Below are 13,002 nucleotides of genomic sequence, written 5' to 3'. Positions count from 1 at the left end.
AAAATATTCGTTGGAGGAGGGGAGAAAGCCATCATAGCCATCCCACGGTATGATTGCTGCACCCCCATGGGGCTCTCACAGGCGTTTGAATTTTTGGCCGTTCGATCGAGGTGACGTGGCGCGATCTCGGCCGGTCGTTCGTCCAGGGCGCTGAGGCCCTCCCACAGACCCACTTTTTATCCATGGGTCACTAAAAGCCCATCCCGGCCCGGCGTCTCGCAACCTAGCCAATCAGCCGCCGGTCTCTTCCCCAACCACACCTCTCTCCTCCCGTCCCTCTCCCTCCCTCGTGCCTCCCTTGCGCGTGCGACGGCCAGGAGGATCCCCTCCTCCACCCATAATCTATGCCTTCCAGGGCCTTGCCTCCCTCAGCAGGTAGAGGCATGGCTGCAGGGATGAGGGAAGAGGCGCCGTTCGTCGCTCCGCTGCACCGGCGTGCGGCGAGATCAAGGAGGGCGGATGGCGGCGGCGACCGGAGGCGCTGAGCGCGGCCAGAGACGGGCCGACGCGGGGCGGATCCGCGACGACTGGAGGCGGCGGTGGCGGCGGCGACCGGAGGCGCCTGGCGCGGCCAGAGACGGGCCGGCGCTAGGCCGATCCGCGGAGGCGACGCCCGGAGGCGACGGTCGCGGGGCGCGGCCAGATACGGGCAGTCTGTAGGTGCTTTAGCTAATAAAAGGACGGCCAGAGGAGCTCGTGGGGCAGTCCTCGTCGGCGGCGGCCTCCTTTTCCCCGACCCAGATCTTGACCCCAGCCCTCCCCAGCGTCCAGAAGGGATGCGTTCTTGCCGTGAAAATATAGGCACATCTCCGGCCGTGACGCCAACGACACCAACTCAGGTAACGGTCTCCTTTTCTTCCAATCTTTCTCTCCCATTTATGCACAGCAGCGAGTACTTATATGTGTCTCTTGGTAGTCATGGCTTTAGAGTTTCGGAGGCAACTAATTAAGTGCTACTGCACGCTAGCTATGTGAGTGGTAGTAGTAGTGGTAGTTATAGTTATAGTTGGAGTTGCTGCTGCTTGGGTCTTGAGAAAATCGATCGAGTGGGAGCTATGTGACATTCAACTAAATCTGTGGTTGTTGACCTTTATTAGATTCATTCATAGGAGATGAGACCGACATATGTGTGGTGCGGCTGCTATCTGTATATTGTACAATCTAGGGCGTTTCTAGGAGAATTCTGTTATTACATGCCTCTCTAATCTGTAGTTGTAGAGCTTTATTGGATTCATTCTTAGATGATAAGTGTATTATGTGATAAATATACTCTGTGATGAATTTGTCATTTGTTTATGGTATATGGTAAATATGTCATATTGATCGAGGAGCAACCTTAAAATTGTACCAGCTGTTTACTCAGTGTCCGGTGCTATTTTAGGTAGATCGGACTAGATTCATACCAGCCATGTAGCAGCCTGCGCTCCTCCGTCTCGTCTTTGTCAAGGGATGCAGGTCCTCAATCTCTCCCTATGACTCTCCATCTCTCTCCCTAATGGTGGAAAGGGCCGACAGAAGGCATGGAGGTGGAGAAATAAGGGATTCAGGTCCTCAATCCTTGTCTAAGCTAAATCCTTGCCTTAAATGTGCATACATAGTGAATTTGGTTTGGTTGCTTGATAGTAGATATTGATCAAGATACATATGTATGTATTGATTTGAATGGTGGTTCAGATGCTGAAAGTATGATAGAAGCAATTGTTGATCTTTCGATGAGTGATGAGCTGCAAGGGATTGTGTTGTCCAGATTAGAAGCTAATCCGCTGATAACCAGGATTATTATATGTTTGAGTTTTCTCTGCTCCCAGCATTCTTAGGTACATAGCTTTCTACATAAAAATAGTTTTCTGTACGCAGGGGGGTTTTATATTTTCTATTTTTTCTATGCTTTCAACTAGCTACTAACGTGCTTCTTTTCTAGATGGCTTCTGTTATGTCTGGGTACGAGTTGGAGGCAGTCTGCTGTTGATTTGGGTCTAACATTGATTTGATAAAAGTTGATCTTCGAATTCAACATAGCAATTTGTTCCCTAAGCATGTAACGCTTGATCTTGATTTGCTTTGGTTAGGCCAGTAAAAATGCACTACTATTAAATGAGAAAGGAAATGGTCCTTACATAATGCGGATTTGAATTTTGTCTGTACTTTTTTTTTGCAAAGCATCTTCTTAGTAGTTTTATTTTTTTATTTGTTTGTGGTTTTCTTATGAATCGAAAATTTATAAATCTTTCTTTCATGCTCGCAGTTTTATTAAGCATAAATTTTGCGAAGATCACTGCCATTGTCGATCCCCAGACGTGCCTGAGGGCAACTGACTGGTGATGAAAACGTCGATCCCCGAACGGAGCTCTAGGCTGGATGTATGATCCTACCAAAACCAGCATTTAGCGCATTGGCATGCATCTATGTGCGTTTCAAGCATGTGGAGGCTACGAGAGGGAGGAGAAGCGGAAGCGATGATTTTCCTTCGAGTAAAGGATTTGGAAAAGATGAGGAAGCTAAATGAGGTTCCGGGTGCGGCTTGTGCTCTGGGGGTCGTGGACTCGCGGTGGTTGTCGCTCGCTTCTTCAACTCCCGGACTGCCCATGAGATGCAGTTGGAGGAGAAGCGGGTAGCAGTGATTTTCCTTCAGTAAAGGATTCGGAGAAGAGGGGAAAGCTAAATGAGGTTCTTTGTGGGGCTTCTGCTGGGGGTTGGTTGTCGTCTATTTCTTCCAACTCCTACACTACCCACGACGTGCAGTTGGTAAGCCATACCGAATTAGTTTTTGAATCTGCTAAATGATATTTGTTTTTTTCATGGATGTTTATTTTGGCATCTCATATTTCTGATAGCTCTAGAACTGAATAGTGTTTGTGTTCTTCTGGAACTGAAGCCTTTTGTTTTCTCCAGCTTCGAAGGATGGTTGCTATGTAATACAAGTGCAACTTTATGAAATCACGATCCACTAATGACTTACAAGCCAATTATTTTGTTTCTAAGTAAATCCATAATTTCATATATTTACTTGCTTCTTACATGGTTAAAAGGGCAAGCTTGGCAGCTGAGAACAAATGTGCATGTGAATTCTTTGCCTGTTAGAGGTTGCTAACCATTTTCTCGCCAAATTTATCTATCATTTAAGAATATCCTCATCAAGATGCCATGCACAATTTATTTCTTTGTTCGGAGCTTATGTCATGCCTCTGTACCTGAAGAATACTATCACACTCGACGAACAGTTATCCAAGGGACTAGAGCTAGAGGCTTCAAGAGTTACAATTCAGAATGGGAGGCGGGGTTTATTTAAGCCTTTTTCATTTCCTTTTACCACTATTATGTTATGTCTGGTTTAACTAATGAGTGTAACACCTATACAAGCTAGAAGAGGTGTCTGCGAGTCATTCATCTATTTTTGAACTGAGAATATTCATGTAACTATATACATGTATATGCAATATATGTTCATATGTGAGTTTACATTCAGGCCTTCATGTTCACTAAATGTGATTTAGTCATCATTGTTTCGAGGCAACCTTTGCAGGTCTAACAACAACTTCTTCTCATTGGTCAAGTTTTCGTTCATTGATTGTGTTAAAATTGATTAGAAGAGAATAATTTGCTAATATATTCTTCCATGTAACAATATAATTATGTGCAGTATGATTCATTATTTGATATATTGCAAAGACACATGATCTCTTCGGTGCCCTGTCAGCTTGGCACAAGTTTTTATTTTAAAGATTTCATAGAAGTATTTTTTGTAAAATCTATATAAAAACATATTACCATAATTGCAATTAATTATATCGTCTACGGGATCGTGCGCCAAGGCGCACATTTAAATCTAGTAGTAGTTCATAGAGAAGGAACACGATTACACGACGGGGTCCAAAACTATTAACAAAGCCCACAAAGCACAGGAAAAAGGGGGTCCGGCACCAAACCGCAACCACCCACCACGGCACCACCATCCCGTCGGGCGTCGGCGGCCAACCTCCGTCCCCTTTTCCCCATCATTTCCTTCCCGACCGCGACCAGCCACCATAGCCGCGCTTGCTTCAGATCTCCTCCATCCCCATCAATTCCTTCCCACTCCCGCCATTGCTCCCTCGTATATAACCCCGCCCGCAACCGCCCCCCATCCCCATCACCTACCTCCCCACCCGCCACCACGCCATGGCCTGCTGACCTGGGACGGACGTGCTCTGGATCTGACCCGTCCGCGCCACTGCTGGGATCGGGATCTCGGGGGCGCGCCGGATGGAGGTCTTCGGCCCCGTCACGCCCGGCCAGGTGATTCCCCCGCACCGCTCGTCAACTCCCTCCTCTTGCTCATGCTCCGCTCGTCCAATTCCCCGTCTCGCCTGTTCCCGTGCGCGCGCCGGCGCTGAATTCGTCTAGGCGTTTTTAGCTTGTTCCCTTGCTTGGTTTCGCTGCTCTGCCGTCCCCGGGAGCTGCTGGCCTCGTCCTTCAATTCCTGCCGCCCCGACCAGATTTTGGGCAGCAAAACGTAGCAGAAGCTTGCGTGCGTCTACTAGCTCAGAGCTAGTACAGCAGAGTGCCGTGTGCTGGTTGCTGGCTGCTGGGCGTACCCGGTCAAGAGTTTATTTAATGCAATGTTTAAGGTAGCAGCTCCAGGTTTTCCAGCCAGAATTCAATTCGGCGCCGACGAAGGTGTCTTTGTTCCTGCCAGCCACATGAGCCCTCACCTAACGAGTTTGGTGGTTTGGTGGGCTTCTTTTGGGTTCATTAATTCTCAGGTAATTTACTTCACATGACACATGACACATGACATTGCTGTTGGCTTGGGGAAGTGAAGGATTTGAGTGGGATCTGGATGATTGTTTCCTAGGATTTGATACCTGTGTCTGCGATCTCGGTTTATCATTCTGTTCAGTGTTTAGCTTGATCATGCATGATCAAACACGATCTGTGCTAGTAAATGTACTAAACCAGAATTTTCCGATGTTTGCTGGTGAAAACCATCGGAGAAAACATGCCACCGTACCGAAACCAATGTGCTTATGTATACCAGCCAACCTCTCTGAAGAAAACGAAAAATTCTGGAGAGTTTGACCACGTGTGCGACTTACACCCGCAATGCCAAACCAGCGCAGAGTTGGCCTTTTCAAAGTTTTATCATGCTTTGGTTTGTTTTAACTGAAGCTCATTTTTGGATGCTGGCATGGACTTACGTACGTACCACGTTGTTTTCCGTTCTTGCAGGTGTCGTTTCTGCTTGGCCTTTTCCCGGTCCTCATTGCATGGGTCTATTCCGAGATCCTCGAATACCGGAGATCTTCGTCACATGGGAAAGTGTAAGATTTTTTCCTTGTTGCAGAACCTCTAGTTTCAGACATCTTTAGCAACATAGATCCGAGTAACTATGAAGGTGGAGATATTCGCCGCTAGCTGCATACTGCTGCTTCAAATAATTCAACCATGTTACGGAGTTTCCATGCTTTATCTGGCAGATTACACCAGTTACTCTGTTACGAAGTTGAACAACCACTGTTCTAACCTTGTATTTTGTCATCTGCAGTCACTCAGATGTTACTTTGGAGAACGAAACTTCCAAGGAAGATGAGAAGGCCATATTAATTGAAGGAGGCCAGTTGAAATCACCATCAGCAAAGTTCCGGAACGTGTCTGCAAAAGCAAATTTAATACGGTATGTTCTGAATAAACATTACAATACATATTTTAGGATTATAGATCCGTACACATCCTGATGATGATTGCTTATGTCATGAGGTGGTTGTGGTGTGCAGGTTTATAACAATGGATGAGTCTTTTCTGCTTGAAAATCGTGCCGTACTGAGAGCCATGTAAGACCCTACATACTTAATTTCTCCCACAGTAGTTTTTCACGCCCTAAGAGGTTATCTGTTGGCACTTGCTCACTCACTAACCATTTTGCAGGGCTGAAGTTGGCATTGTTCTAGTTTATTATTACATTTGTGACCGGACAAACATATTTGCAGAAAGCAAGAAGGTAACCATGTTGCTGTTTTTTTCTTACTGTAGTCATTTAGAATGTTGTATCATATGGTAAATGAAGCTGTAGCAGGTATCGATTGTTTTAATTAAAATAGTAATGCCAGCATTTTTCGTTGCTGTGGAGACCATCCTTGTTACTTCTGGTTTCATAATCTACTATGGCTTGTTTCCTCGTTGTTCTTTCAGCAATTAATACCTGCAAGCTATAATGATTTGTTTGCCTTCGCTTGAATTTAGACATAGTGAGCCAGCGCTAATCAGCTGACATATTTGTTGGCATGTCTTAACAAGCTTAAGGTTTTCACCATCTGAGAACTGTAGCTAATAGATGATGGCTTATACTTGCAACTTTTGTAGTTCGGTGATCTGCCATTAACTGTTTGTGTGGATGTAATATCAACTACTATTTATGGATAAACCTGAATTACAGCAAGCAGAACTGTATATGCTCGTCATGCCTGTGGTTCTCCTTTTCTTGTATGGTAATATTTGTCCTATTTTTGTTGACAGAACTACAACCGCGACCTGTTTCTGTTTCTATACATTCTTCTCATCATAGCGTCGGCACTTACTTCACTTAAGAAGCACCAGGAGAAATCAGCATTTTCTGGAAAGTCCATACTCTATCTTAATCGCCACCAAACTGAGGAATGGAAAGGGTGGATGCAGGTTAGTGATTTATTTCACCGCTGTAGTTCTTCTGGTAAATGTGATTTTGATCATATCTATAATTGGAGATTTTGAGAGACTGTGGGTGCTGAAATTCTTAATGCACTTGTTTCCTTTGGTCATTGATCCTTTCAGCTTGCCACATGATACACAAAAGCATGGCCATGTTCATTTAGTGAAATTTCTGCCATGCATTTTTTACATAGTGCATTCATTTTAGTGCCTCTTCCACTTCCTAGTCTATTTCTCTTAGATTGCAAAAGTAGATGAAAGACCAAGCTAATGGGTTTTACTATGTATTAAACTCAAATAAAGTGTTTGTTCATCATCCATGAGTTACAATCTGCTACTCGTATCCCAATTGCCTTCACAGTAGCTTTTGTTTCTCATGTATGTTACACAAATTTATACCACCCAAGATATACAATTATTGCAGTACCTCCTCGGTTGTTGTTGTCCTATGCAGGTTTTATATTTGTTATATTCTGGCTGTAAGTATGTTGTAAACCTCTAATTATTGAATCTGCCGTTCCAGGTCTTATTTTTGATGTACCACTATTTTGGCGCGTCAGAAATATACAATGCAATTCGTGTTTTCATTGCTTGCTATGTTTGGATGACCGGATTTGGGAATTTCTCGTACTATTATATCAAGAAAGATTTTAGCATTGCAAGATTTGCTCAGGTGCTGAGTCTACCTCAACCTTCATCTCTCCTTCGTATAATACATCTAATTCTACTTGATTTTTTGACCATCCTTAAAACGCTAATGACCAATGAATACACTTTACTTGCAGATGATGTGGAGGCTAAATTTCTTTGTGACCCTCTGCTGCATTGTCCTTGACAATGATTTCATGCTGTACTATATCTGCCCAATGCACACCCTATTTACGCTTATGGTGTACGGATCACTTGGTCTGTTTAACAAGTATAATGAGATACCATCAATTATGGCTATTAAGATTACTTGCTGCTTCTTGAGTGTCATTTTGATATGGGAAGTCCCTGGGGTCTTCGAAATTTTGTGGGCCCCCTTTACGTTTCTGCTCGGTGAGTTATCCATATTGTTTTTTGTGGAATTATTCTTCTCAGTCATGGATCAGGATTGTATATCTTTGCCTTTTCTGTGCAATGTAGGCTATAAAGATCCAGAGCCTTCTAAGTCACACTTACCTTTATTGCACGAGTGGCATTTCCGATCTGGGCTCGATCGGTACATATGGATTATTGGAATGATTTATGCCTACTTCCACCCTAATGTAAGTTTTTCAGCTGGATATGTACTTCCCTCTTTTCATTATGAATGCATGAGTAGGAGATATTTTAAGCTCTTCTCGTACAGTTTCCGTCTGGTCTCTAGTCTCTCCCTGATACAATCAGTGACGATGACACACAGACTTAGATGTTGTTATCTTATGTATTTCTTCCTTCTCTTTATCGCATATTAATCTAACATAGAACCTTCAATATTAAACAGGTGGAAAGATGGATGGAGAAGCTAGAGGAAGCCGAGACTAAGGTTAGGTTGTCGATCAAGGGTACCATTGTGACTGTTTCGGTTGTGGTAAGTCACATGACCATCTCATACAAATGCACTAACTCACTATTTTTGTCAGCTAGCTTGGTTTTACCAACTAGTCAACAGCACTTTGTTAACGTTATATGATGTACTGACTAGGACTTCTGTTCTTTTAGGCTGGCTATCTATGGTATGAATATATCTACAAGCTAGACAAAATCACGTACAACAAGTACCATCCCTACACGTCATGGATTCCTATCACGTACGTATAAAAAAGATGATATCATAACCAATATAACATGTGACAGAAGTATATATTCCATGCAGTTGACACAGTACCTTATTTCTTACAGCGTGTATATTTGCCTACGCAATTGCACCCAACAGTTGAGGGGCGCCTCTTTGGCTCTTTTCGCGTAAGCATCTGAATTTGCAGCACCTCACATTAACTGTTCAGGCATTTGCCTTCCTATTCCTTTCCGCTCTCCATTACTAAGACTCTGATCTGTTTTTTTGATAGTTGGCTTGGCAAGGTTACACTGGAGACTTATATTTCTCAGATCCACATTTGGCTCAGGTATGGAACCGAGTTGTTTCATCTATGTTAACTCTCTTTTTAATTACTGAACGCATTTTCAGTTCAGTAGTCCAGTGGCAAGCATCTTATAACATGTTTAAAATATAAGAGAAGACTCAAGAACGAGAATAAAAAGGTCATTCAATTGTGTCTGAGACCTTGACTTTTCATATCTAGCAGAAGTATACTATATATCCATTGGTATACTCGATTATGTCCAGTTGTCCCTGGCAGGGAAATCATTAGTTGATATTTTGTTGGGCTGGATGGGATTGCTCGACTAAATACTACTCCCTCAGCCCCATAATATAAGATGTTATTACAACTAATGTAGGAGTATATTGGTTGTAACATCTTATATGATGGGACAGAGGGAGTGCTAGACAAAATGGCAACTATGCCAATGAGCTTAGTTTCTTTCCTTCCCAGTTAGGAGCAACTATGGAATTGATGCCACACATTAAAACTATCTGATTTTACCTTTGAAGGGATTAGAATTTATGAAACCAGCGGGGACTGAATAGATTAGACTGTATATAGAAAAAATGCAGATACATTTCTATGGACTGAGTGGGTGCAGGATCTTTTATCATTCTCCCTACATGGTTTATTCTGCGTATGCTTTTGTTTTGTAGATGTTGGATCCCTTCTCAGTTCTGGTTCTTTTCTTTTGCAGGTCTAGTGTACCAAACGGACAGCCAAAATGGCTACTATCTTTTATACCTGACTATCCGATGCTGAACTTCATGCTTACCACAACGATATATCTTTTCGTAAGTTTACCTATCTCAAATTTACTCCACAAAGCAGAATCAACAGATATACTAATCCTATGCTTGACATTGCAGCTATCATACCGAATATTCGAGCTCACAAACGTACTGAGAGCAGCCTTCATTCCCAGTAGAGACAACAATCGCTTGTTCCAAAATTTTGTTGCTGGGATTGCCATCTCCGTATGTCTGTACCTCTGCTCGCTTGTTCTTCTGAAAATTCCTGGTGTATAGGTAAACCGCTGGAACCCTACTGTACTCAGCAGTTTTTGCTAATCACAGCAATCTTCGCTGAGCATTTCTAACTTATTTGCGCATGTACTTGCAGGTGAATAGTTTCCATTTCTGTGGATGTAGAATGATACCGGGTCAGTTCCATTTGCATCTAGGGACTGGAGGTAAGATGCACTCCCTGAAGAAGCTGTGTTTGCTCATACACTGAATTGAACTCCCGGAGGGTATAGATTTAGAGGTGCAATTTTTGACATTTTTTCATTCTCAAAACCTGTACACAATTAGCCAACCCGTGCAATTCTGTGGGAGTTGTAACAGCTGTCTGTCAGCCATGTAAGAACTGTGAATTCTCTTGGGTGTCGCCCCATGTTCTGTTGTACCATGTCCTAGATATTTTATACAAGGAAATTGTCTTTCCTCTTGTAAAAGATGATAGTAATGCAACATGTGCAGTTTTTGAACTCCGAAACACATATTGTTGGGTGCTACGAATTGTTTCTCGCTAAACTACACCCTGCCCCTGGTCCTGGATATGAGACACATGGGACGAGACTGTCGAGTATCGTTCAGTGAGTAGAGGCTGGGTGCCAAAACTACGCAGTTGGACATACATGCTCTGCTCTCGCATCCTTAAATAGAAAGGATGCGTGGCCGTGATCGATGTCCGGTTGATAGGTGATGTTTTGGTGGTGGATGTATTGTTGCTGCTAAAGTTGGAATACCGTAGCGAGACTTTATATTTCTTAGTTTTCTTTCTCTTTGTTTGGCCGTGTGTATCCGTACTATCATTAGGGTATTGCGTTGTTGTAGAAGCTACTTGTAATTAGTATCTTTTGATATTAATATATTTTCTTTATCGAAAAAAGTTGATTAGCACTCCCTCTGTTCTTAGATATAAGGTATATAGGTTTTTGAGAAAAAAAAATCCAAAATATAACGTATATTGCATGGGAGAACCTGTGTGGACAATTTTTTTTAGGGAGGTGATAGTGTTTTCTAATCTTTCGCATACTCTTCTATTTTCTCATGTCAATTGTCCAGCGGCAATTCCGCCGAAACGTTTTGTAATTTTTCCTCTGCGTGTGTTTCTTAAATTATACTTATCTAGGAATAGAGGGAGTACTAATTAATTTGTTATGTGCCTCCAAAAAGTCTGTTAGGACGCTAAGGACTGAACGAGGTGGTCAGGGGTCGCTGGCCAGTTAACGAGTGGCTGGATTTGTAGACGATGCAATGGCCGGTACTTTCTGTGGTGCCGCTGCCGGCGATTCCACTTCAACGACTTGTCATCGCTAGGACAATGCAAACTAGAGGCCCATGATCTAGGGTGACCAACATCTTTGGCACCAAACGGGGAAACTGACACGGACTGATTCTGAATCTCTGACACCGATCGGCCGCTGGATGGACGCCAAGAGAATTCTGTCAGGCAGGCAGGGGCGAGATGAACCGCTGAACTCAACACAAAAACCCAATCACATCAATCATTTAGGCAGCTTCACTATGACGTTACAATTTGCCTTTAAATAGCGCGCGAAGCTCGCATTATTGCCACAGGCCAGTACAATAATCCCAAAGCTCTCCTGATTGCTTACAAGCTCGTATAGTACAAAGCTTCCGTAGCTGGCTCTCTAGCTCCGCCTGACCTGCCAGCAATGGAAGCCCCGCTCCTCCTCCCGGTCTCCACCGCCGCGTCGTGCTCCTCCTCCTCCGGCATCACCGTCGACGATGACACGACGACCACCGTCCTCTCGCCGACCCCAACTCGCTCCTCGCCTTCCGGCCGGAGCATCCTCGCCCGCTACCTCGTCGTCCTCCTCGTCGCCTCAGTGTCGCTCTTCGCGCACCGCGAGGCCTCCAAGGGCTTCCGCATCGACGTCGTCGGCGCCGGGACCCAGGGAAGCGGCGTCGCGGCACGCCGGTTCGACCTCCTCTTCGTCTCCAACGGCCGCGCCGAGCGCCTGCTCCACCGCGCCAGCCGCGCCGTCGAGGACGCGCTCTTCCCGGACCCGTCCTTCCCGCGCCGCCGCGTCACGCGCGTCACCGTGCGGATGATGGACGGCGGCAACCTCACCGCCGCGGACGCGACCGTCGACGCCAACGCCGCCGGAGAGTACGTCATTTCACTGAGCCCGCGTCTCCTGTCCGGCGCCGGGACCGAGAAGCCCGTGGACGCCGTGGCCGCCGCGGTGCGCCGGGCCGTGGCGCGCATGTGGCTGTGGGACGCCCGCGGCGCCGCGCCAGCCCGCGTCACGGAGTCCATGGTGGAGTACCTCGCCAGTGCCAGCGCCGCCGACCTCGAGGCGCTGCCGTCTTCTGAGGAGGCGGATGGCACGTCCAACACGCGGTGCATCTCGCCGCGGTTCCTGAAGCACCTGGAGCGGCGAGGCGCCGGGTTCGTGGCGCGGCTGAACAGGGCAATGAGGGACCGGTGGAGCGACGCCGCGGTGGACGCCGCCCTCGGGGCGCCGGCCCGGCCGGTATGCGCCGCCTACCTCGCCGCCAGCGTGCAACCACCGGTGGTTGGCGCCACGTCGGTCGCTGATGGATCCACGGTGGCAGCGGTTTGAGCCAGCCAGAAACAGCGAATGCACACCCCTTGTAATTGGTCCATCATCATGTGCGGTGAATTAAGTGATGGGTTTGGACATAAGCTCGCCCCTAGTTGTGGTGTGATGCGAGTTAGCGGTCGCTCTACTTCTATTAAATTCAAGTACGCCACTGCCAGTATGTATGTATGCGCTAGATAGGTAGTTAAATAGTTTGTTGTTTGTACTACATGTGAAGAATGTATATAGTGTAGTCTCAAATGATTCTGGAAAGCTCGAGAGAAAACAAGAAGACCTCATGTGGCCCTTTCTGTCGATCACTTTCATCCTTTTCGCGGATGGTTTATGTGCCTCCTTCCGTGCGCGGTCCAGTTCCAAACATTCTACTCTTACGGCCTATCACACAACAACAATACTGAATGTGGAAAAAAATAATCTACCACCACTTCTTATTGACTCGAGAACCAACCTCACGTTGGATGATTACAAAGGCAGTGCTACAGGTAGCTTACAGGAGACCAAACATCAGGTTTTAGATTTTATTTAGTATCTTAGTGCGTTATTTCCCTGATAGTGTGGCGTTTCTGGTGCCTTCGTCAATCTTTAGCATTTCTAATCACCTTCGTCAATCTTTAGCATTTCTAATCACTCTATCGAAGATGCTCATCATAAAAAAGGTGTGTCTGTGCGTAT

General features: G+C 45.3%; 2 protein-coding genes across 2 annotated transcripts; both read left to right on the top strand.

The window, feature by feature from the left end:
• The first annotated feature begins 4,230 nt into the window (after window positions 1-4,230).
• LOC124706972 (protein REDUCED WALL ACETYLATION 3-like) lies at window positions 4,231-10,248 on the top strand. Its single transcript, XM_047238635.1, has 16 exons — window positions 4,231-4,275; window positions 5,209-5,300; window positions 5,525-5,653; window positions 5,754-5,810; window positions 5,905-5,977; window positions 6,493-6,651; window positions 7,187-7,336; window positions 7,449-7,704; window positions 7,792-7,913; window positions 8,132-8,218; window positions 8,350-8,438; window positions 8,530-8,592; window positions 8,697-8,753; window positions 9,430-9,526; window positions 9,602-9,760; window positions 9,855-10,248. The coding sequence occupies exons 1-15, from the start codon at window positions 4,243-4,245 to the stop codon at window positions 9,758-9,760; spliced, it is 1,623 nt and encodes a 540-aa protein (XP_047094591.1). The 5' UTR covers window positions 4,231-4,242; the 3' UTR covers window positions 9,855-10,248.
• Window positions 10,249-11,322: 1,074 nt separating this feature from the next.
• Window positions 11,323-12,445, top strand: LOC124650022. Its single transcript, XM_047189588.1, has one exon. The coding sequence runs from the start codon at window positions 11,416-11,418 to the stop codon at window positions 12,328-12,330; it is 915 nt and encodes a 304-aa protein (XP_047045544.1). The 5' UTR covers window positions 11,323-11,415; the 3' UTR covers window positions 12,331-12,445.
• The last annotated feature ends 557 nt before the right edge of the window (window positions 12,446-13,002 follow it).

Source organism: Lolium rigidum, chromosome 4, assembly GCF_022539505.1.
Source record: "Lolium rigidum isolate FL_2022 chromosome 4, APGP_CSIRO_Lrig_0.1, whole genome shotgun sequence".
NCBI classification, from domain to species: domain Eukaryota; kingdom Viridiplantae; phylum Streptophyta; class Magnoliopsida; order Poales; family Poaceae; genus Lolium; species Lolium rigidum.
Note: the sequence above shows the minus strand (reverse complement) of the source record. Positions and strands in the feature narration are given on the sequence as shown.